This window comes from Pseudochaenichthys georgianus, chromosome 17 (assembly GCF_902827115.2).
Source record: "Pseudochaenichthys georgianus chromosome 17, fPseGeo1.2, whole genome shotgun sequence".
NCBI lineage: Eukaryota > Metazoa > Chordata > Actinopteri > Perciformes > Channichthyidae > Pseudochaenichthys > Pseudochaenichthys georgianus.
Window position 1 is genome coordinate 20999374 of NC_047519.1, and position 22685 is coordinate 21022058.

Here is a 22685-nt window from a genome sequence, read left to right on the forward strand (position 1 = left end):
CAACCCCATAGAAAATCTTTGGAGGGAGTTGAAAGTCCGTGTTGCCCAGCGACAGCCCCAAAACATCACTGCTCTAGAGTAGATCTGCATGGAGGAATGGGCCAAAATACCAGCAACAGTGTGTGAAAACCTTGTGAAGACTTACAGAAAACGTTTGACCTCTGTCATTGCCAACAAAGGGTATATAACAAAGTATTGAGATTAACTTTTGTTATTGACCAAATACTTATTTTCCACCATAATTTGCAAATAAATTATTTAAAAATCTAGACAATGTGATTTTCTGGATTTTTTTTTTCTCATTCTGTCTCTCATAGTTGAGGTATACCTAGGATGAAAATTACAGGCCTCTCTCATCTTTTTAAGTGGGAGAACTTGCACAATTGGTGGCTGACTAAATACTTTTTTGCCCCACTGTATAGCAGTATTTACATTGAAATAGAATTGGAATAAAAACAAAAATCAGCCATACTTTTTTGCCCCACTGTATATTGTTCTGAAATCTGCACAATGAGTACTTTTTCTTTTGGTAATTTTGATGCTAATACTTGCACTTTTACTTGAGTCACATTTTGAAAGCTGGTTTTTAACTTGTAACGGAGTATTCCTACACTCTGGTAGTTTTACTTTTACTTAAGAGCAAGATCTAAGTACTTCTTCCTCCTCTGCAATAAGTCTCTATGTTTAGGTTTTATCCCTGTTTTTAATAATCAGTCTCCCCAGGGCATGTTGCAATGTTGCGTCTTAACTGTTCCTGTTTTGTCTTCTCCTCTGCAGTCCCTCAGGGAGCTATGCATCGTCTGCAGAGCTGAGTCGGTGCAGCAGTCAGCTGAGCGAGGAGGACTATGGCGTTGAGTACAGAGAGAGGGACCCTTATGACGAGAACGACTCTTACCACTCCTGCCACTCCTCGGTCAGCTACAGTAAAGGCTCTCCAGACTGGGACCCCGACGAGACGCAGGGAGCGTACAGCGATGAAGGCGGCTACAGCAAAGACGGAGGAGAGGAGGCGGCTCTGTACGAGGAGGACGACGGAGGACTGTATGAGGGAGAAGAGGAGGGGCTCTACGAGGATGAGGAGGTGATCTACGATGATGAGGATATGTACATCTTGGATGGGATCCTCAGTGAGGACATGGAGGCTCCCTTTACCCCCACCCCAACTTCAACAGCGCCCCAAACTCTGGATGTACCCGGCTCCAGGCCTCCTCTGGAGAAACAGCCGTCCTTACACCAACAGCAGCCCACTACTCAACTCCCCAACCAGACATCCAACCAGTCTCATCCTCCTGGTATGGCCCCGTCAGCACAGCCCCCCTCTGTCCAACCAACACAACCGCCTAAACAGCCCCCCTCTGGCCAACCAACACAACCGCCTAAACAGCCCCCCTCTGGCCAACCAACACAACCGCCTAGACAGCCCCCAACACAGCCGCAGCCGGCCCCCTCTGCCACTTCCTTCTTCTCCATGGCCAATCCTCTCACAGCTGCAGTCACAGGCCTGGCCTCCACTTTCCTTTCTTCTGTTCCCACCGCTCAGCCTGCCCAGACCCACCCTCCAGCCCCAGCAGTGTCTCAACAACACCAGGCGGCCAGCGTCGTGCCTCCATCCCACCCGGCCACCGGGACTAACTCACAGCCCCCCACGTCTACCACGGGCCCTTCCTCCCAACAGACCCCGTTCTCTGGGCAGCCTCAATCTCATCTCAACGGTCCTGCCGCCACACAGTCAGCCGCCCCTGAGGACCAGGACCTCCAGCTTGAGGAAGAGCCATGGCCAGAGGAGGAGATGATGTTTGACAAAGAGGCCAGGACGCCCCCTGCTAAGCCAGAGGAGACCCTCCCTAAAGAGGAGATAGAGGAGGAGTTTGAAGAGAGCAGGCCACCAACGTCAGAAGAGGAAGAAGAGATACTCCCGGAGAGGTAGGAGGGAAGTTGGAGAGGGATCAATGAACTACGCATCAAAACAGAAAAACAACACATTTATTATGAATCTGTCTAAATGTATCGGCTGAGGACATTTGCTAAAAATAAAAACTGTTTTTATGTTTCAGTCCTCCAGTGATAGAGGAGCCCAAAGAGCTGGTGGATCCAGCCGTCAGAGCCAAACAGAACTGGCTAAGGATTTATAACAAAGTCTTAGAGCAGGTCCGGGAGGTAAGGTCACCCCCCCCCCCCCCCCCCCTCACTTCAAAATACCAGTCCTTCACAACAAGCCGTCCCAGAGCTGCAGGCCTGATAGAGCTCCACCCTGTAATCTAAAAGATATTCCCAAGTTCAAAAGACTCTAAAGCCCGGGCCACACGAGGACGATAACGGTTGTATCTGCTACAGTTCTCTATCAGATAGACGGTTCGGCCACACGAGGCCGACATGGGAACGCAGAAAACGATAACGATAATGGGTCCCTAGGAGGGTAGATCTGCAAATGAAACGCTCTGGGGGGGGCAAACGGCTCCGTGTTTACGCCTATACGATCATGTCCTGATAACGCGCAATAGCCCCGCCTCTGCCCACCTCTCCTGCTCAGAGATCAGCTGCTGGGCTCTCAGAAGAGGGGGAGAGAGGCTCCGTTTTGTATTCTTATATTTATTATATATATATATAGATTTAAACTTTAACGGACATGTTGACCGGCGGAAAAAAAATCGAACTGAAACTCTGCTGCACGGTCCCCTCGTCCCTTGGAAGAGGCGGAGAGATGGGTGTTTGTCATCTGCTGGTGGCAAACCGGAGAGATTTACAGCAGGAGCAAACGCTTGCCTCGGGGAGGGAGAAAAAGAGCGAGAGCGTCCACAGCGGAGAATAAACAGAAGGGCAACCATGGAAACCATGCGCGGGAAGTCTTCTTCGCTGCTTTTGTGGTAGGAGTACAGCGCCACTTACAGGCCTGGCATATGTACTACAGCGTCTCCAGCGCTTTCGAGCGGTCTCGTGTGAACGGACACGTTTCTGGTGCCTGTTGCGTGTGGATGGAAGACCTTTTTGATAACGATTGCGGTCCGTTATCGTTATCGTCCTCGTGTGGCGGGGCTTAAAAGTGTCTACCAGGTCTTTGAAATATAAATGTGCAGTGCATTATTTATGTGCAAAGACAGGGTCTGTAAGTCCCTCAGTTCTATTTTGACAGTGTTTTGTCAAAGCAGACTTATCGTCTTTCATATTCTATGATTTGCTTCCTTTGGTTTTCTTCAAATTAAAATACCGACAGCTTCACAGACCACAAACCTTTTTTGTTTGGGTACGACACCAAATCACTCCTTGACAAACCTGCTTGATTTAATTGTAGGCTACCCATTAAGTTTTGCTTGATCAGTTTTCACTTGCATATTTTATTCACTTATTCTGTTGCTATTCATTACCTTTGAATTCAGTTGTGCAGATAATTAATCACTTGCTTTGATGTTTATGTTGATGTGTGTCACGTCACGTTTTTGTACATTTGGCTTTCTTTTGTTTGCCTTTTATTCAGTTTGTTTGTGCCGAACCCGCTTTGTTTTCTTTCCAGTTTCATGTCATTGCCATAGTGACACTCGCATGCACTTTGCTCGGCCATCATTGGAGCATGCTGACGGGTAGGTACAACCTGGTTGGATGCTTGAGAGAAAGAAGGAAATGCGTGGAACAGATGTCTTGTTGAACTCCTCACTGTGAACATGCACTTTCACTATGCTCATTCATTTTCACAACAATTTGATATTTCTATTCAGGCAAAGCTTTTTGAATAGTTACAAAACTTGTTTATTATCTCATGATGTCAATATGGTGACATTTATTTAATAACTCTTTTTAGTTTGCATCTATGCTCTCCTTGGCTCACATGTCTTTTTTCAGCATCTTTTCCTAAGGGTACACATTGTTGAAGGCCTCTCACAGATTCTTTGTACTAGTTTTTACTGACACTTTCGACCTCTGATGCAAAGACACAGACAAGATGGTATTTTGAATAGTCTGATATAAAATTCCATAATCAGAAATCTATTGATGCAGCTACATTCATACAGTATATGAATGCTAGAAACTGCTGCAGGGGTCACTTTATGGTTGCTTTTTTCTTCATCTGACATTCCTGCTTTGACTCCCTCAGGCCAGAGGAGAGACCCCCAGCTCGCTGTGGTTTGGTAAAGGCGGGTGAGTGTCTGCTGCCACTTCTTTTTTCTCTAACATGAAACAGATTACAAATCACATATAAGTCAATCAGTCCATCTGTGTCTCGCTTTTTAGAAAATACTTTATTGCAAAGTTATTTCCATGATCTTCCAGATATTTGATTACTTCAGGGTTTAATGCATATTGTTTTACTGTTATACAAGTTAAATTAATAAAATATTGAAATAGAAGACACACAACCCAAACCAGCTAGAACAAACAAACAATCCAACAAAAAAGAAAGAAAGGGAGAGGTATAGTGTGTAGGAGAAGCAGTATTGGGGTTTGAATGTCTTATCGCCAATCTTTGGCTTTATTGATTTAATGTAAAGTCTATCTTTGGGGTAATTCTTATTTAGCTTATGTATGTGTCCTTCAGGGTCAATGTATTTGATGGTTTCCACAACATTGTCTTCCGCTTCATGGCCATCACCTGCAAATTATTAATAATATTATCTTTCCAAGTAAACTAATACCAAAAATATATTTTAAAATGTGTAGCCTAGTTATGATCAAAAAAGTACTTTCCTCATCCTCTTTCCAAAAGGGTTTGAATAATGTTATAGACATGTAAAGAATGTGTGTGTGTACGTTGCCAATTGTTCCCCACATCCTCTCCAGCCTGGCTAAACGAATGAATGAATTAAACTCAATTAAAGTTATGCTCTGATCATTGTGGAAACCTGCCACCAACCGCCCCATTAGATTAAAATGTCGTCCTTTGGTCCGGGAATCCTCCCTTCTATTTCATTCTGATCCACACCCTCCTTCCGCTCATGGCATTTGGCCAGTGAGTATTGAGCGGCAGTGGGCTGCCCTGACTTAGCTGGCAGGTCATTTGTAGATGAGGCAGACCTCAGAGTGGAACTGAGGCTGCATAATAAAGAAGTGCTAAGTTAGCCAAATGGAAACCCAGCGATTAAAACCGTGTGTGTGTGTGAGTGAGTGTCATTCCCACTATTTGATACGAAGCAGTCTGCGTAATTAAACTCTCCAGTCAAGTCGTTGAATGGAGGAGCAATAGAAACAATCATAGGGATAATTACATCTGCCTCATAGTAACAAAACGTGATTTAATTTAGTTGTTTTATCTACTGTAAATATTACTGAACATATTTATATAAATGTATAATTGTTCATCTATTTCTTATACAGAATGGGAGGCGCACTCTACAGTATTGACAGCATGCCTGACCTTCGCAAGAGGAAAGCCGTTCCTCTTGTCAGAGATCTGGTGAGACACAGTCATAGACACACACACTAACAAGCAATAATACACACCGGTATTGCAGGTTGACTTGGAATCACTTTTGGAGACATTATTGGTCCTCAGTTGAATCTCAGTTCCTCTAAAACCAACACCTCTATTTCTATCTCTTTTGTTTTATAGTAGGTTTATAGCTATAGTACCTTTTCCCGTCTTACGTCAAAAAGGATTTCACTTCTTTGCATATATGTGGTGGTTATTGTAACTACAGCAATGTGTACATGTAGTTACACTGTTCTGCTATCTATGTTAGGGTGGACCACACAAACACACACAATGCATCATATTTGCTTGTAGCGTTTGTCTTATTACGTTTCTAAAATATTCTGTTTCTTTTACACTTTTTCATCACTGACCAGATTCATCAGGCAATGGTGAGTGATTGTTTAAAATACATATATAAATCACTTAATACATTATAAATCTTAGGTTTACAGTTCATTTAAACTGTTCTGTTTGCCCTCTTGTTTCCAGTCTCTCGTGCAGAACTCTCGTAAGGCAGGAATCACCTCCGCCATGGCCTCCACCACCCTCGGCAATGAAGAGCTGGTGGGTTTCCTCCTCCATCTTCATAACGATTCTGTTCATCATGTTTTGTTTTTTTTACTTTAATTGCTGCTGGTTATCACATTTCTCTCCTCTGTGCCCTTTGCAGAAAAGTCATGTTTATAAAAAGACTCTGCAGGCTCTGATCTACCCCATCTCCTCCACTACGCCACATAACTTCGAGGTGTGGACCGCCACCACCCCCACCTACTGCTACGAATGCGAGGGGCTGCTCTGGGGCATAGCGCGACAAGGCATGCGCTGCTCCGAGTGCGGCGTCAAATGCCACGATAAGTGCCAGGATCTGCTCAACGCTGACTGTCTGCAGAGTAAGGACTGAAGCATCTTTGCACACATGCACCACCACACACTTTTTAACATATGCAAATGTTTTACTTCAGTATACTCAGCCATCCACACAAATCCCAAACAAATTTTAGCTCCTCCTCTGTATCCTTCTGCCTGATTGACATCGCATTATTCTCGTCCTCTATCCGCTCTCACATTTTTACTTCCTCTTCCTTTCTAATTTGTCTCCTGAGTAATGTGCTGTCATACCCCTGCCTCTCTCTCCCTTCTACCCATAGCCTTTGCATCCATACTGCTTTTTGTAATTCAGGCTCCACACGGCGTGACTTATCCAATTCCCATACTGATTTTGGAGTCAATCTATGCAATGCATAATTTATCACTCTGCTGTCTCCAAAGAGTCTCTTAAGATCTTGGAGCCAACAACATCTGTTGGTCCTCCACTCGCTGACTTTCTACTATTTCCTGACCAGATCAGTGGTTGAGTGGATAAGGTTTCCACCATAGTATTGGAAGGTTTGGGTTTGATCCCTGGCCAAGAAATGTCAAAGAATCTCAAAATCGAGTGCCTTAACTTGCCACTCAGCTTTAAGTAGATCGGTTAGTTAGAGCAGTGTTTCTCAAACTTTTTCATACCAAGGACCACTTAACCAATACAAAAACACTCGCGGACCACCTAACTCCACAAATATCCAAAAACACATCGTTTTTTACAAATCGCCTGAAAATGGTACAAACAAGTGGCAACATGTGTGATGAAGGTGTTTATCTGGGCTATATCATGCAATCGAAAGTGAAACTTAAGCTCGTTCCATTGCGGAGATATTCCCGCGAGAGTGCGGAAAACTTTAATTAATTAATTTATATAAAATGTGAAATTTTACCAATATACTCACAGACCACTAGGGGGCGCTCACGGACCACCAGTGGTCCGCAGACCACACTTTGAGAAGCACTGAGTTAGAGCATAACAGGAGTTAAGCTGGTAGCCTATGGGCCTTATTGCCTTGAAAATATTTTACACGTTCTTACATCCTTCTCTTTATTCCTCTGTCCCATCAGGAGCTGCAGAAAAGAGCTCCAAACACGGGGCGGAGGACCGAACCCAGAACATCATCATGGTCCTGAAGGACCGCATGAAGATCAGAGAGAGGAACAAACCAGAGATCTTCGAGCTCATCCTGGAAGTGTTCGCCCTCGACAAAACAACACACGGCGCACAGATGAAACAAATCAAGCAGAGCGTGCTTGATGGGACGTCCAAATGGTCAGCGAAGATCAGCATCACGGGTGAGTTAAGGGTGTCATACTGTATGCTACATTACATACACACATACAGGGCATTCAGGAAAATGTGCGATTTTGGGATATAGCGATAAAACATGCTGCTTGTGGTATTGATTTCATGTGACGTTGTTGTTGTTTTCTTTTGAAAACAATGATATATAAAAAATGTTGAGTCGGACAACTGTATAGGTTTTTGTTGAATGGTTTTGATGTCTTTTCCCCAGTGGCATGTGCTCAGGGCCTGCAGGCTAAAGACAAAACCGGCTCCAGTGATCCTTATGTCACTGTTCAAGTGGGGAAGACCAAGATTAGAACCAAGACCATCTACGGAAACCTCAACCCCGTCTGGGAAGAAAACTTCCACTTGTGAGTACAGTCAAATGCTGACATTTCATTTGAGGTATTATGATAATAGCATAAAATGCGCCATGCTCTTATTCAAGGTTTTATCTTAGCAAATGTATTGTGTAAGAGACTTTTTTTGTCCATGTTTTTATTGCCATTGTTGACTTCCTCCTTTTTGCCCCTACAAATTCTGCCTCATCCAGTGAATGCCACAACTCGTCGGACCGCATCAAGGTTCGTGTGTGGGACGAGGATGACGACATCAAGTCTCGTGTAAAACAGAGGTTCAAACGTGAGAGCGATGACTTCCTGGGCCAAACCATCATTGAAGTGCGGACTCTGAGCGGGGAGATGGACGTTTGGTACAACCTAGGTGAGTTTTCGAGAAAGATAAGAGAAAAGACTGCCGGGAATTAGAGACAGATGAGAGGAGCAGCAAGTGGAGCGTAGATAACAGAACAAGGAGCAGATAATTGAAGTGCTTGTCTCTTGTAGATGGAACAGAGTTCAGCCAACTAAGGAAGCATGTATGTCTTACTTTGATTTGACAGACAAGAGAACGGATAAGTCTGCCGTGTCAGGAGCCATCCGGATGCACATAAGTGTGGAGATCAAAGGAGAGGAGACGGTGTCCCCTTACCACGTCCAGTACACCTGTCTTCACGAGGTCAGTCTCCTAAAGGAGTTCTGGTTATTTGCATTAATTATGCAGCAGCAACCTTTAGAGTTAATGAGTTACAGTCAAATAATTCTGCCTTCCAGATTAACACAACTAATCACTTTGTGAATGTATGTTTCTGCTGTAATACCCAGGGGAATTGGGATTTTTTTATATGAATAAAATATTGTCAACATGAGGTTTATCCTTACAGTTGACTTCATTAGTAATTGTCAGGAATTATTGATCAATCTACACCACTATAGGATAGAATGAGATGAGTTACAACCCTGACTTTAATGAAGAACTGGAAAACGGCATTAGCCTCACCTTTTTTTCAGACTGATTAGATGTTATTTTGTATTTATTGTACCAGACGCAAAAGAAACACCAAAAAAACATAACACAATAACAATATTAAATTCCCACTAGGGAGCAAATCATCAACACTCCCCACACAAGTAAAGACAGACAGTTCAAGTTTACAAAACGTTTAGACACATACCAAAACTGTCTCTCTCTCTGTCTTTCAGATGTATTGTTTTTTTACAATGTGCATTTGTTTTTTAAATGTCCTGTCCCTTGTCTTTGTTCAGCATCTGTTCCAGTACACCACGGAGGAGCAGAATGGCGGCGTGGTAAAGATCCCTGACGCCAAAGGGGACGATGCGTGGAAGGTGTATTTTGAGGAGACGGCGCAGGAGATCGTGGACGAGTTTGCCATGAGATACGGAGTAGAGTCCATCTACCAGGCCATGACGTACGTGCCTCAAACATTACTCTGAATCTGAACCTACAAATTACATAAGATCAAATCCTTATTCTGAAGAATTGGTTTATTCACTTATTTGTATATAGTTTCATAATGCATACATATAGGTTATACTTGTTTCCAATACATGATTATAAAGAGCGTTTCCTTTTTGCCACTTCCCCCCCCCCCCCCACAGCCACTTCGCCTGCTTGTCCTCCAAGTACATGTGTCCCGGAGTGCCAGCAGTGATGAGCACTCTGCTTGCCAACATCAACGCTTACTACGCCCACACCACCCAGTCCTCCAACAATGTTTCCGCCTCGGACAGATTTGCTGCATCAAACTTTGGCGTGAGTCCCTTCTTCATAAATGTCACTATACTAGCTATAACTAAAGAAACAATTACCTTTAAGGAGGAGCTCAGACAGAGAAGGTCAACTTTAGAAATTAAATGAGGATTTTCTGAATGTGTCAAAGAGGCACAAACTCATGTGTGGAAAGAGTTTGGATGAAAGTATTTGTATTTGTTTCTTTATTACATCAAATAAGAAAATACACTTTGCTGGCGGAGATGCCAAATGTTGGAAACAGTGTAGGTTTCGGGGAAGCCGATCCCTGGGGCACATTTTGGAAATGATGAGTGATAAGACTTTTCATGGCAGAGTTTCAAAAAGGCAAACTGCCCTATCCATTTTCCCAAATGATTTAAAGGAAATGTTGATTTTGAGTCATGAGTTTTGAAAGTGAAATGAAAGGAACTCATGGCCATGTTTTGTGAAGGTATTACTTTGTACATTTAGTTTTATTTATTTAGTTTTATTTTATTTATTTAGTTTTATTTTATTTATTTAGTTTTATTTTATTTATTTTATTTATTTTATTTATTTTATTTATTTTATGAATGAATATCTTCAATCATTTGTATTCTTTTAACTCTGTATTCTCCCCCTGAAATATGTCTTATTGCTCATGAATGCACACTTTACCACTCAAAATGTACAAAGTAAATTCTTACATTTAAAAAAACAATTGTATGGCAGAGAAAATAAAACGACTACAAAGTCATGTAATGTAGAACTGCTGTCCCTAAAAAAACAAATGAGTACCTCTTGGTCCCCCTGGGCTGTAGATGAAAGTCTGTTTAACGTGACGCTGCCTACTTATCCGAACGTCCAATCAGCTGAGCCTCGTCAGTTTTGGCCTCGGGTTTGTTTAGTTAAATGGTAACAAGTGATCAAGTTTCAGCAGTGGCGTGGATTCTGAGTCTGTTCTGTTTTTTTGTCTGTCCTGTTTAGAAGGAGAGGTTTGTCAAACTGCTGGATCAGCTGCACAACTCCCTGAGGATCGACCTCTCCATGTACCGGGTACTGACTGCTTCTTTCTCTCATGACAAATACAAAACACATTGTATCTTCATTTCTTGATGCTACGATCCCTGCCTGTTTATGCTGTTTCTGTGTGCACATCTATGAGATTGTCTATGCTCTTGTGTGGCCACTCCTAATCTAATATGTATTCCCTTCATTTTACTACCTGAAGAAAGGGAATCCTTAAGTGAACATGTTTATAATTATAATGTTGAATGTGCTTTTAGAATAACTTCCCTGCCAGCAGTCCTGAAAGACTACAAGACCTCAAGTCTACAGTGGATCTGTTGACCAGCATCACATTCTTCAGGATGAAGGTAAGGATGACTGAAAGATGGATTATTTATTTCCTTTCACATTAGCACTAAACTCAAAAAAACAAACATGGAACACTTTTCCAGTACTTTCTGAAAAGTGCCCTGAGCCTTCAACTGAGACTCATCTTAACATTTCCAAAGTGAAGCTATTATCATGTGACGGGGTGTGTCAGCTTGGCTTTGTCAGGCTGTTAAATCATTTTAGTTTGACTTTTTCAGATCAGTGTGTGTATTCAACCATATGTGTAACATTTGTGTTCAGGTCCAGGAATTGCAGAGTCCACCCAGAGCGAGCCAGGTGGTGAAGGACTGCGTGAAAGCCTGTCTCAACTCCACCTATGAGTACATCTTCAACAACTGCCACGACCTTTACAACAGGGAATATCAGACGGACCCTGTAAGTCTGTGTGTATGAAGCAGAGATACTGTGTATGTGTGCTGGCGAGTGATACCACCAAGTGTTTTCTCACTGCAAGAAATTCTTGATGGATGCCTTTGTTACGCTATGAATCCATAATCTCTTCTCTGTCTCCAGTCGAAGGCAGTCCCTCCAGATGAGCAGGGTCCCAGCACCAAAAATCTGGACTTCTGGTCCAAACTCATCACCCTCATCGTCTCCATCATAGAGGAGGACAAAAACTCCTACACTCATTGCCTTAATCAGTGAGTCTCATATCATCGGCCTTATTAGTCACATTTTGCATGCTTTTAACAGCACGTTTAGAAAAAGATCAAGACTTTTTGAGCAGCTGTAGGGGATTCATTTAGTAATAGAATAAGAGGAGGGAAGAGAAAACAAGCCAATCAGTCAAAAAAGCTGCCTTGTACTTACTATAGCTTAGAACAGGGGTGTCCAAACTTTTTTCACCGAGGGCCACATACAGAAAAATATACGAAGGGCTGGGCCCCTCACTAGAGGTGAGGTATACTGCCTCATAAGTTCAGTTATAAGTTGGAAAAATCAATCCAATGTAGGTAAATTATTCTTGGTACTTGAAAATGCTGTTAGAAAAAAACTGCCTCCATGACAGCTCTCCATAGGGTTTCATTCATTGTGTTAGCAGCTCATCCCTTAAAGCAGAAGCCTCAGATTGGTTGTAAAAAGAGGAAATATGAAGGGTTTATTTCAAGGTTGTTATGAAAATAAGTTGTTGGGCTTTTCTCTGATCAACTTAGATTTGTTAGAAAATGTTTTTAACTTTAATGGACTGAATTCATTAGAAAATTGGGCTTATTAACACATGAATACTGTGTAATGTATTTGAACATATATTTAAGAAGCACAATATAAGACAAGCAGACGTTTATTATACTTAAGTCATTATGCTTTTTGATTTGCTGAGGGCCGATTCAAGTTGGTCCGCGGGCTGCATTTGGCCCCCGGGCCGTAGTTTGGACACCCCTGGCTTAGAATGTCAAAATGTTTAAAAACCGAGCCTCTAACTGTATCAACAATGACTTAATCATAGGCATATTTGCACTTACAATTCGCACTTACGGCAAAGGCTGTGTCATCAGAGTAGTCATTCCTGTAGAACAAACACTTTATTGGGTGGGGCTAGTTTGGATTTGGATCTAATACTTCTATGAATTTAAATAAACTCAAGGCTGGTTTGAGGGTCAGTGAGGATAAAAGTGTCTAAAATAAAAAATACAGATGAAACACTAATGGAGTTACATAATAAAACTGGGTTCTCTTGTTAAATAATAGAGTAGCATTGCTGGATACAGAGGGGTGATTTAAGCATGAGTACTGCCCCTCACAGGTTTCCCCAGGAACTGAACGTGGGCAAGATCAGCGCCGAGGTCATGTGGAATATGTTTGCACAAGATATGAAATACGCCATGGAGGGTAGGTGTTTGTGTGTGTTGTCGTGGGGGGTCAACGGTCATTTGTTTGTGTTTGTAGTACATAAACTTTATATGGAGAAACAGTGGTGACGTGGGACTAATTCTTTCTTTCTCTTTGATACTCAGAGCATGAGAAGAACCGCCTGTGTAAAAGCGCAGATTATATGAACTTGCACTTCAAGGTGAAATGGCTCTACAATGAGTACTGCAAAGAGCTGCACACTTTCCAGAAGCACGTACCTGAGTATCCAGCGTAAGTGTCTTATAAACAGCATCCACACCCTGCCTTTCACACCGTGGCACAGACACTCATGCTGCCTCTGCTCGTTCCTTCCTCTGCAGCTGGTTTGAACCGTTTGTCGTCATGTGGTTGGACGAGAACGAAGAAGTGTCAAGAGATTTCCTGCATGGAGCTCTGGAGAGGGACAAAAAAGACGGGGTAAATGCTTTCATCCGCATCCTTCATATTTAAAATGCTAACATACTAGAATAAGCAATTAACAGGGGTTGTCACAAAAGAAATAAATAGTTGGTTTCTAGTAATTTTGCGAGTGCTTTAAAACACAACCTCTAGATACAAGACCACACCCAACAACGCCTTATTGTTAAATCTTTAGTTAGTTTGAATGCCCTGTTTAAGGTTTTCTAACCTAATCCCTAGTTAAAGGCTACTGTTACATTTTTGGAAACACTTTTATTCATCTCAAAGAGCTAAGATTGATACCACTCACGCATCTGTACAGTATGAAGCTTGCTTCAGCATCTGACTAACCAGAAGGAAAGCGATATCAATCTTACTTACATAGTGATCATCTTTCCTATGTCTTAACTTTTCCTTTAACTAACAATATTGGCTATTTACATCAAAGTGTGCAGAGAAAGAGGAATCTACATGTTATTTTTTACTCACACTCTCAATCACACACACACACACACACACACATACACACACACACACACACACGACCAATTGACATGCAGATTGAGGGATGTTAGAGTGATTCACTTCCTTAGCCAAGCTACTGCCGCCCACCCAAAAAATGAAGTGAAAAGAGATTTTTTTTAGAGGAAAGAAACACCTCGTCATGCGAAACTAATGTTTGACTTAAATTCAACAATGAAATTCTGCTGAGACGGTAAGAAAATACGGTATTGGAGCCTAAACTTGACCCTCCTACCTGCAGCATCCCCCCAAAAAATGTATTCATGCATTTCTCACGAAAATTCAGGCAGACTGCACCATCTCTCCCGACTCAGCACATTCAAGGCTGAGAAGAGCGGCTTGAAGGCCTCAAGGCAATCAATAATGACTCGATACCAAAGGCAAATGGAAAAAAAAAACTTTACTGCGGAGAAATGCAGATGCTCCACACTGGGTCTCATTGCCTCTACATATCCACACAGCAAGAAGGTCGATGCGAGCAGCTGAAGATTCTCTCAGCTCATATGTCAGCACTCCTTTGGGTCCAATTACTGTCGCCAGAGGCAGCTTCTGCATTCCTGTGTCAGCGGAAAAACAGCGGTCCCCCAGCCACTTCACATACCATAACACTATTCACTAATGGCCGCCTGTTAATGAGGGCCCTGCTCCTCATCATAACCCTGTGATCACCTCCATTGCTTTCAGAGAAAATCACCTCACAAATCTTTTGATCACGGGGGTCAGCTTCATTGTCTGATCCTCTCCCGCGGGTGTCCCTCAGGGGAATTCAACCCCCTTACCTCCAGTGTTAGACGTGCTCAGATCACTTGCAGCATCAGCACCACATAACAGCTCCTAACCCCCCCCCCCCCCCCCCTCTGCAGTTCCAGGTCACATCGGAGCACGCTTTGTTCTCCTGCTCGGTGGTGGACGTGTTCTCTCAGCTCAATCAGAGTTTTGAAATCATTCGCAAGCTGGAGTGTCCCGACCCTCAGATTGTTGGCAACTACATGAAGAGATTCGCCAAGGTGACTTTCACCTGTTCACACTCTCACAGAATGTCTGAGTATTTTCTTCACTGTAAGTTTGCCCTCATGCCATTATGTTGTGTCCTTTTCTTAGACCATTGGCAATGTCCTGCTGTCTTATGCTGACATCATCGAAAAGGACTTTCACAATCATGTCAAAAAGGAGAAAGTGGTAGGTGTTAGAGATGTTGTAAGGCAAGGTGTACAGGCAAGAAACACAGTTCATGCAATGTTAAATGTTGACATGTGGGGCTTTTTGTCAACCTAAAAGAAGTTGGAATTAGATCATGTCTCATGTGCTCAATTAAACATAACATTTCAGAAGACGTGTAATGCAATACTCTTATTGTTATAAATGAACTGGGGAAGTTTCATGGTGATATCTATTAGTCAAAAATATGAAGTGTATGTTAAATTGGTTTGAATTTTAAAGGGCTTTAAAAGGCTTGTTTTTCTCATACTTATCCTTATTTAGCACATTTGATTCCTGTCTATATTCTGCAGGCAATCGTAGCCAGATTCATATGGTTTGATTCCTAGGAACATGGCAACAATGAATTTCATGTGGCTTTAACACTATTTTCTGATTTATAGAGGGATACAAAATATATATAATCCTAAATGCTCCTATAATCAGATTTATACGTCAGAAATGTATGCAGATTTGCACATTTTAATAGCATATGTACGTTTTTTAAATGGATCTCCTAACTAAAATCTTTATATTTTCTTTAATTCGATGACGGTGTGTAGAAAGTTTGGCACAACACAGTAACAGATGGATATTTGTGAGAGTGGAATAAATAGCTGCCTGTGACTGATTTAAGCTCCATCAATAGAGCGCATTGGTGTATGTGGTCAGGATGGTTTTAGCACCGTAAACTGCTCTTCAGTGTTAGAGCCATTCCCAGGTTGCAGTGTTTCCAAGTGAATTAGAGTTGAGTAACTCGCTGAATGTGGTGTAACCTCGGGGAAAGTGGGCAGCTCTCCCAGAGGGACGAGGATCCCCCAGGAGGAGTACTTACTGATATCTCCTGCTCTGCATCACCAAGGCGATAAAAAAAGTTAGGAGGACTAACCCTGATTGATTACAATAAAACGCGGGGAGCAGACAGAGGAAGGGAGAGTGAAATGTGATCGTAATGACTGTTCTCTTTCTCCCCTCAGCCGTGTATCATCATCAATAACATCCAGCAGCTCAGAGTTCAGTTGGAGAAGATGTTTGAGGCCATGGGGGGCAAAGATGTGAGTTTCCATACACGCTCTTATTGTTGGGATTGTGTTTCTATGATATGGCTCTTGTAATCCTCCCATTTGTCTTTTTCCAGCTCAATTTAGAAGCTAGTGACTTCCTCAAGGAGCTGCAGAACAAACTGAACAGCGTCATGGACGACCTCAGCCGCATCTTTGCTGTCAGGTGTGTGTGTGATCCCAACTGAGAGATGCTGGGCCACTTTCTCCTGCTGATTTCACAGTCTGTTTACATGTTGTTGTTGTTGTTGTTGTTGTTGTTGTTGTTGTTTGGTGATGCAGTTTCCAGCCCCAGATCGAGGACAACGTCAGGCAGATGGGAGATATCCTCGCCCAGGTCAAAGGTCAGACGGTCCCGGCCAATGGCAGCGTGGTTCAGGATGCCGACAACGTCCTGCAGCCCATCATGGACTTCCTGGACATCAAGTAAGTGCGGCTGGACATTAAAAATCAATACGGCTGAAGAATTGAGCTGAATGTGTCTCAGTTAATAAAGGATTCTTCAAATAATATCACATTTCCATGGAGATAATGACTTAAACCTTTTAAAACCCAGTTCTTGAATGGTTACAAGAATGTATTGAATGCCATTTTGTTACAAAGACAGCATTCAATCTTTTGATAAATGATCAAAGGATTTGAAGAAGATAAAATGATTTTCTCCAACTCAGCAACTGAAAAAAAGTGTTTTAGATACTGAAACTATTTTCTTTTTAAACAAGTCTCGCAAGTGAGCTATTGTCTGTAACTATGTGAATGTTTCCATGGCCTCAACATACACACACACACTCCAAAAACGAATGGAAATGTGTGTGTCAGCTCTGCCCTCATGTCTGGCAGCTGAGAGATTGTGTTTCTGTGTTTCAGCCTGTCGCTGTTCGCTAAGATCTGCGAGAAGACCGTCCTGAAGAGAGTGCTGAAGGAGCTTTGGAAGCTGGTGATGAACACAATGGAAAAAACAATTGTGCTTCCAACTCTCACTGACACGACGGTGTGTAAGACATCCACTCTTCTTTTTTCACCTTTTTCTTCTTCTGGATTTCCATGCTTTTCATTGCTTTGTTCCATTTTAATGTACCCATCGCTCCTGCCATTAACACCATTCTTTCTCCCTTCCTTCCTTTCTTAGGTCGTTGTAAGTATGTGTATGTTGCCCTCTGTTAGCATGAAGAAACACTGTGTTTTAGCAGGAGTCTTAACACCACCCTCCGCAGTCTTAAGTGCTCCTTCTCTGCGGATAGCAGTGCATCAAACCTGAATTGAAATGGCAGCACACATCACCAGAGGCATAACGACCCCATGAGTCTCTACGATATTGTCTGATTCCACACCATGGCACTAAAACCTACATTGTCTTTCAAGATGACGTTTTTTTTTTATTCTGAATGTTTATTGAAAATATAGATAGATTAGTTAACTTTGTAGTTTGACCCTATTCCACCTCACTCTTCAAACTCTTGTTTCTGCAGCTGTCTGTCCTCACTAAACCTCTTGAACTCACCGCTCACTCAACTGCACATCTCTAAAACACCACCTTTTAGGTTTCTTCACTCACCTGTCTGTCCGTCTCTCAACCACAGGGCACTCAGATGATCTTCAACGCTGCTAAGGAGCTGGGTCAGCTTTCCAAACTCAAGGTGATGAAAACAGAACGCTGCAAACAAAGCAAATGTACTAAGAATATCTACTACATTTTAGTCAAGCAAAAGACTGAGCCCTGTTTGATCTGTCCTGCAGGAGCACATGGGACGAGAGGAGGCCAAAGCTCTCAGTCCTAAACAGTGTGCAGTGATCGAGCTGGCTCTGGACACTATTAAGGTAGAGTACGCTGTGTCCCACAAACACAGCAGCCAAGGAGTTGGTGCTGGATTCTTATTTTAAACAACATTTTGTGTTTGCTTAACATGAAGAAATACTAAAATAACAGAGTATGTCATATTCTGTGTTCAATTAAATTCTAAACCTTTATTTATCCAGGTAAAATCCCATTGAGATCAATGATCTCTTTTTCAAGGGAGACCTGCAGTTGACCTGTGTTCAAGAGAATGAAAAAAGGGATGCTCTTAAACCAAACAATGGGGTTCAACTGAAAGCTTTAAATGTCCAGTGTGTTGGAATTAGTGGCATCTCGCGGTAAGGTCACCAAATGAATGCTCAGCCTCGACCCTCACAAGCCAGTGCTTGGGTCCCTTAAACCTGCATTCTTATTGTATCCCGCAGGGGGCGGACTCCACTGGTTGCTTGGGGGAAATGGCACGTCCTCACTTGACTTATCCCCTCGTATAAAGTCATAACAGGCCCTCTCGAGAGCCCGTGGAGGGTTTATTTGTTATTGGCTACTGTAGAAAAATGGTGGGCGTAAAGAAGAGAACCCTTTGTAGAGATAAAGAGCTCAGTCTCAGCTTATCGAAACAAATGATTCTGAGTTTAAGGTGATCATACACTAATACAAACAATGTAATTTAATTTCTGCTAAAACAAATCTTCTTAATCCTACGTACTGGTCCTTTTTTTTACTTTAGTCATTCTTTAACACGTTTATCTGACCTAATGGGACATGTGCCGTATATTAATATAAATAAATAAAATAAGAAATAAGACAATGTTATTTTCAACATCATTTAGCTAAGAGGTGTTTGAGTTGCCAAACCTGCTTTACACCACCTTGTCTCCGTAGCTCCAGGTCTGAAACTCTGAGTTTTAGCCTCTGTGTGTCTTTCTGGCTCTCTACAACACGCGTGTGTTGTCTCATCTGTTACAGCAATACTTCCACGCTGGTGGTGTGGGCCTGAAGAAGACGTTCTTGGAGAAGAGTCCAGACCTGCAGTCTCTGCGCTACGCCTTGTCTCTGTACACCCAGGCAACAGACAAGCTCATCAGGAAGTTTGTCCTCTCGCAGAGCGCTCAGGGTACGACCTCAAGTAGAAACAACACACACACACACACACACACACACACACACACACACACCACACACACACACACACACACACACACACACACACACACACACACACACACACACTGTCACAAAGAAGCGTTTTACACAAATTCTTTGGTGACTCAAAGATCTCCACTTCTTTTCCTTACTTACTACGGCTTATGGAATCAAAACTGGACTGTGAGTTTAATAGAATAACTTGCCTACAGTGTTGGAAGAAAATGTTTTGCTCATTGCTTTAGTGAATTACAGTAGCAACACCAACGCACACTACACACTATTGAAATCATGATTATCAGAAAACAGGAATAATAAATACTTTAAATGTCTTGCTCAGCACAACACTTTCATTTGCAGTATATATATATTTTATCAGTTCCTGCACCGTGTTCTGCTGTCTTTAATCAGTTTGAGCATGTAGCTCTGTCTTTTGTACAGGAGATTGTCTCCAAGTTAAAGCCCTCTGGTTCTCCAAATGACCCTGTCGCGCCTTGACTTTTTAAAGAGGTCTTCCCCACTGTTGGACCATCTGTGCTGGCAGTTTTAAACAGCAGCCTGCTCTCAGGGAAGGTCCCCGAAAACCTGAAGCATGCAGTAGTGCAACCTCGTATTAAAAAACCCAGTCTGGATCCCACAGTTCTGGCTAATTTTAGGCCCATTTCCAAAATGCCTTTTATGTCAAAGATCCTGGATCCTGGATCTTTTTTCTGGAAGAGAACAACATACTGGAGGTTTTCCAATCCGGTTTTAAAACTATGCACAGCACTGAAACAGCGCTTTTAAGAGTCTTTAATGACATCCTCGTATCTACTGACTCTGGGGACTGCGTTGTGCTCCTGCTTATTGACCTGACTGCTGCTTTCGATACAGTCGACCATGACATCCTGATCTCCCGCTTGGAGAAGTGGGTGGGCATTGAGGGAAAAGCCCTGGAATGGTTCAGGTCATATTTGAAGGACAGAACCTTCTCTGTCAGCCTTGGTGACTCTGAGTCATCCTCTGCTCCACTCCTGTATGGGGTCCCACAGGGCTCAGTATTAGGCCCCCTGCTATTCTCCCTCTATTTGCTCCCTCTTGGGTCCATTTTTAGAAAGCACGGCATCGCATTCCACTGCTATGCTGACGATAGCCAGATTTACGTCCCTCTAACAAAGAAGGAGGGTTACCTAATTAGCCCACTGCTAAAGTGCCTAGAGGACATAAAGGCCTGGATGGCGTGCAATTTCCTTAAACTAAATGAAGGAAAAACAGAAGTAATGGTTTTTGGTAGCACCACTGACACCACTTCTGTAGACCTGGGTTCCTTGCATCAGTACACCAAGCCCACCGTTACGAACCTTGGTATTAAATGGACCGTGAACTCAACTTGAGAGTCAGATTAAGTCGGTGGTAAAAACGAGCTTTTATCACCTGAGGCAGCTAGCCAAAGTAAAACCTTTTCTCTCCCAGACAGCAGTTTGAGACAGTAGTCCATGCCTTTGTCACCACCCGGCTGGACTACTGTAACTCTCTCTACATGGGGGTCAGTGGGTCCTCGCTCGCACGACTGCAGCGGGTGCAAATGCTGCAGCAAGGCTCCTAACTGGCACACGGAAGTTGACCACATTTCCCCTGTTTTAGCTTCTCTCCACTGGCTGCCAATTTATATTTTAGGATTCCATTTTAAAATCTTTTATTTCACTTTTAAATCCCTAAATGGCATGACCCCACCATAAAACTTGCTGAGACTGCTACAGCATTACACGCCGAGCCGCCCTCTCAGGTCAGCGGACCAAACTGCTCCTGAAGGTGCCTAAAACCAGGTCAAAGCTCAGAGGGGACCGCTGCTTCTCTGTCGCGGCTCCCAAACTGTGGAACGCTCTGCCCTGGAATCAGACAGGGCCTCCACACTGCCTGCTTTTAAATCGCTTCTTAAAACCCACCTCTTCTCCTAGCGTTTTAACATTTGGCGTTTCAACATTCTTTTAGAGTGTTGCTTTTTTGCATTTAAATTGTTTTTTAATTGTTTTTTGTTTTTACTTGTACTTGTTTTATGGTGTGTGAGCTGAGCTGGTTTTATTTGCCTGTACAGCACTTTGGTCTGGAGGTTTAAAGTGCTTTATAAATAAAGTTGTATTGTATTGTATTGTATATAAAGAATGCTTTCCCACATGTTGTACTTATGAGCATTTTCATCCTCTAATGCTTTATTCCCTCTGCCTCCTCTCAGTCCACGGAGGGAAAGGGCTCAGGTGCACGGCAAATGAAGACACACCACCAGAGAAACGTAAGTGTTGACCAGCAGTGTGACGTCACAGCTGTTTGTCCCCACGGTAACCTGCAGCAGCTCAGACATCTGAGGGGGCAAACTGTCAGAGGGCAAAGATAACCGGAGCAGCGTTAGCCCCTCGGCACGCTATGTCTGGGTTTTACTTTCCAGGTTGAACTCCTATTTATCAGCTGATTGAGAAAAGGCATTAAGAACTGTCTGTGGGAGATGGAGCATGTTATATATGAAGAATGCACACAGCACGATATTGACCAAATCAGGTGAGCTGGTGATGGTTTGAAGTTAAGACGCAGTGAACAGAAGACCGTGTTGGGCAGAGACTGTCAGCTGATGAAAAGGACTTTAGCTTTTGGTGGTGCTTATTTATCTTTTTCTTTCCCTGTGAATAAGACAAATTACCATTACTGCGTTACAGTTTGCCATTTGCTTAGCGGTCGAACTGGCACAAGAGCTGCCTTTAAAAGACAAAGTAATGATAGTGTGTGTGTGTGTGTGTGTGTGTGTGTGTGTGTGTGTGTGTGTGTGTGTGTGTGTGTGTGTGTGTGTGTGTGTGTATGGTGTGTGTGTTGTGTGTGTGTGTGTGTGTGTGTGTGTGTGTGTGTGTGTGTGGTGATGTGTGTGTGTGTTGGTGTGGTGTGTGATGTGTGTGTGTGTGTGTGTGTGTGTGTGTGTGGTGTGTGTGTGTGTGTGTGATGTGTGTGTGTGTTGTGTGTTATATTTAGTTCACATTCTGCTGACGCATCCCAATTCCTCGAGTCATAACTACAGTATCAGCTGTGCTACATGTTAGACTGCAGACACACTGGTTATTGTGGAATATATGGCACACGAAGTCATTATATAAATAAGAGTAATCACTGAGCATGTCTTTACAGCATCTGGAGTGGATGCTGTGGGTGAGGTCATCATGTGCGTGGACATTTTACCCCAGCCGAATGGAGAGCACAAGATCGGCATCAAAGGTAGAAACAAAGACTGCATCGCTGTGCAAATGTCCTTGTATTCTCCTACATTGCTTCTTTACCTTAACCCCTGTCTGTCCCTCCAGTGGTGGCTGCCAACGACCTGAAGTGGAAGGCTCAGGGCTTCAGGCCCTTCGTGGAGGTCTACATCATCGGCCCTCACCTCAGCGACAAGAAGAGGAAGTTTGCCACCAAGTCCAAAAACAACGCCTGGTCCCCCAAGTTCATTGAGAGCTTTCAGTAGTGAGTATCATCCCGTCTGCTCTATGAATTATATATACTGTATACTATATACTATACGGCACTGCAGTAAGTAGTGGGAAAAAAGCAACTTCTGTGTCCATTTAACATCCATCAGGTTCCTCTAAATAACTTAGTAAAAATGCAACAGAGCATATTAACTTAACCCTCTTACTATAAATAGACAAAATAAAGAATACAGTGAAGACGAGATAAAAACAA

General features: G+C 42.9%; 1 protein-coding gene across 3 annotated transcripts in view; it reads left to right on the forward strand.

Moving 5' to 3' along the window:
• The window catches only part of LOC117462534 (protein unc-13 homolog A-like), a 43869-nt gene that overhangs the window by 17858 nt on the left and 3326 nt on the right, over positions 1-22685 (forward strand). The window contains exons 10-41 of one of the 3 annotated variants that reach the window (XM_034104804.1): positions 778-1923; positions 2055-2157; positions 4088-4131; positions 5305-5383; positions 5776-5790; positions 5891-5965; positions 6072-6291; positions 7334-7561; positions 7783-7924; positions 8107-8276; positions 8455-8570; positions 9158-9321; positions 9512-9665; positions 10611-10679; positions 10910-10999; positions 11262-11396; positions 11535-11662; positions 12766-12851; positions 12977-13103; positions 13193-13289; positions 14657-14800; positions 14895-14972; positions 15968-16045; positions 16129-16217; positions 16334-16477; positions 16919-17042; positions 17632-17688; positions 17789-17869; positions 18813-18960; positions 21202-21258; positions 22137-22223; positions 22310-22466. In XM_034104804.1, coding sequence (XP_033960695.1) covers positions 778-1923; positions 2055-2157; positions 4088-4131; positions 5305-5383; positions 5776-5790; positions 5891-5965; positions 6072-6291; positions 7334-7561; positions 7783-7924; positions 8107-8276; positions 8455-8570; positions 9158-9321; positions 9512-9665; positions 10611-10679; positions 10910-10999; positions 11262-11396; positions 11535-11662; positions 12766-12851; positions 12977-13103; positions 13193-13289; positions 14657-14800; positions 14895-14972; positions 15968-16045; positions 16129-16217; positions 16334-16477; positions 16919-17042; positions 17632-17688; positions 17789-17869; positions 18813-18960; positions 21202-21258; positions 22137-22223; positions 22310-22466 — 4632 coding nt within the window. Of the gene's footprint in view, positions 1-777; positions 1924-2054; positions 2158-3532; positions 3576-4087; positions 4132-5304; positions 5384-5775; positions 5791-5890; positions 5966-6071; positions 6292-7333; positions 7562-7782; positions 7925-8106; positions 8277-8454; positions 8571-9157; positions 9322-9511; positions 9666-10610; positions 10680-10909; positions 11000-11261; positions 11397-11534; positions 11663-12765; positions 12852-12976; positions 13104-13192; positions 13290-14656; positions 14801-14894; positions 14973-15967; positions 16046-16128; positions 16218-16333; positions 16478-16918; positions 17043-17631; positions 17689-17788; positions 17870-18812; positions 18961-21201; positions 21259-22136; positions 22224-22309; positions 22467-22685 lie in introns of those variants that run through there. The other 2 variants (XM_071206278.1, XM_071206279.1) reach the window with 2 other exon arrangements.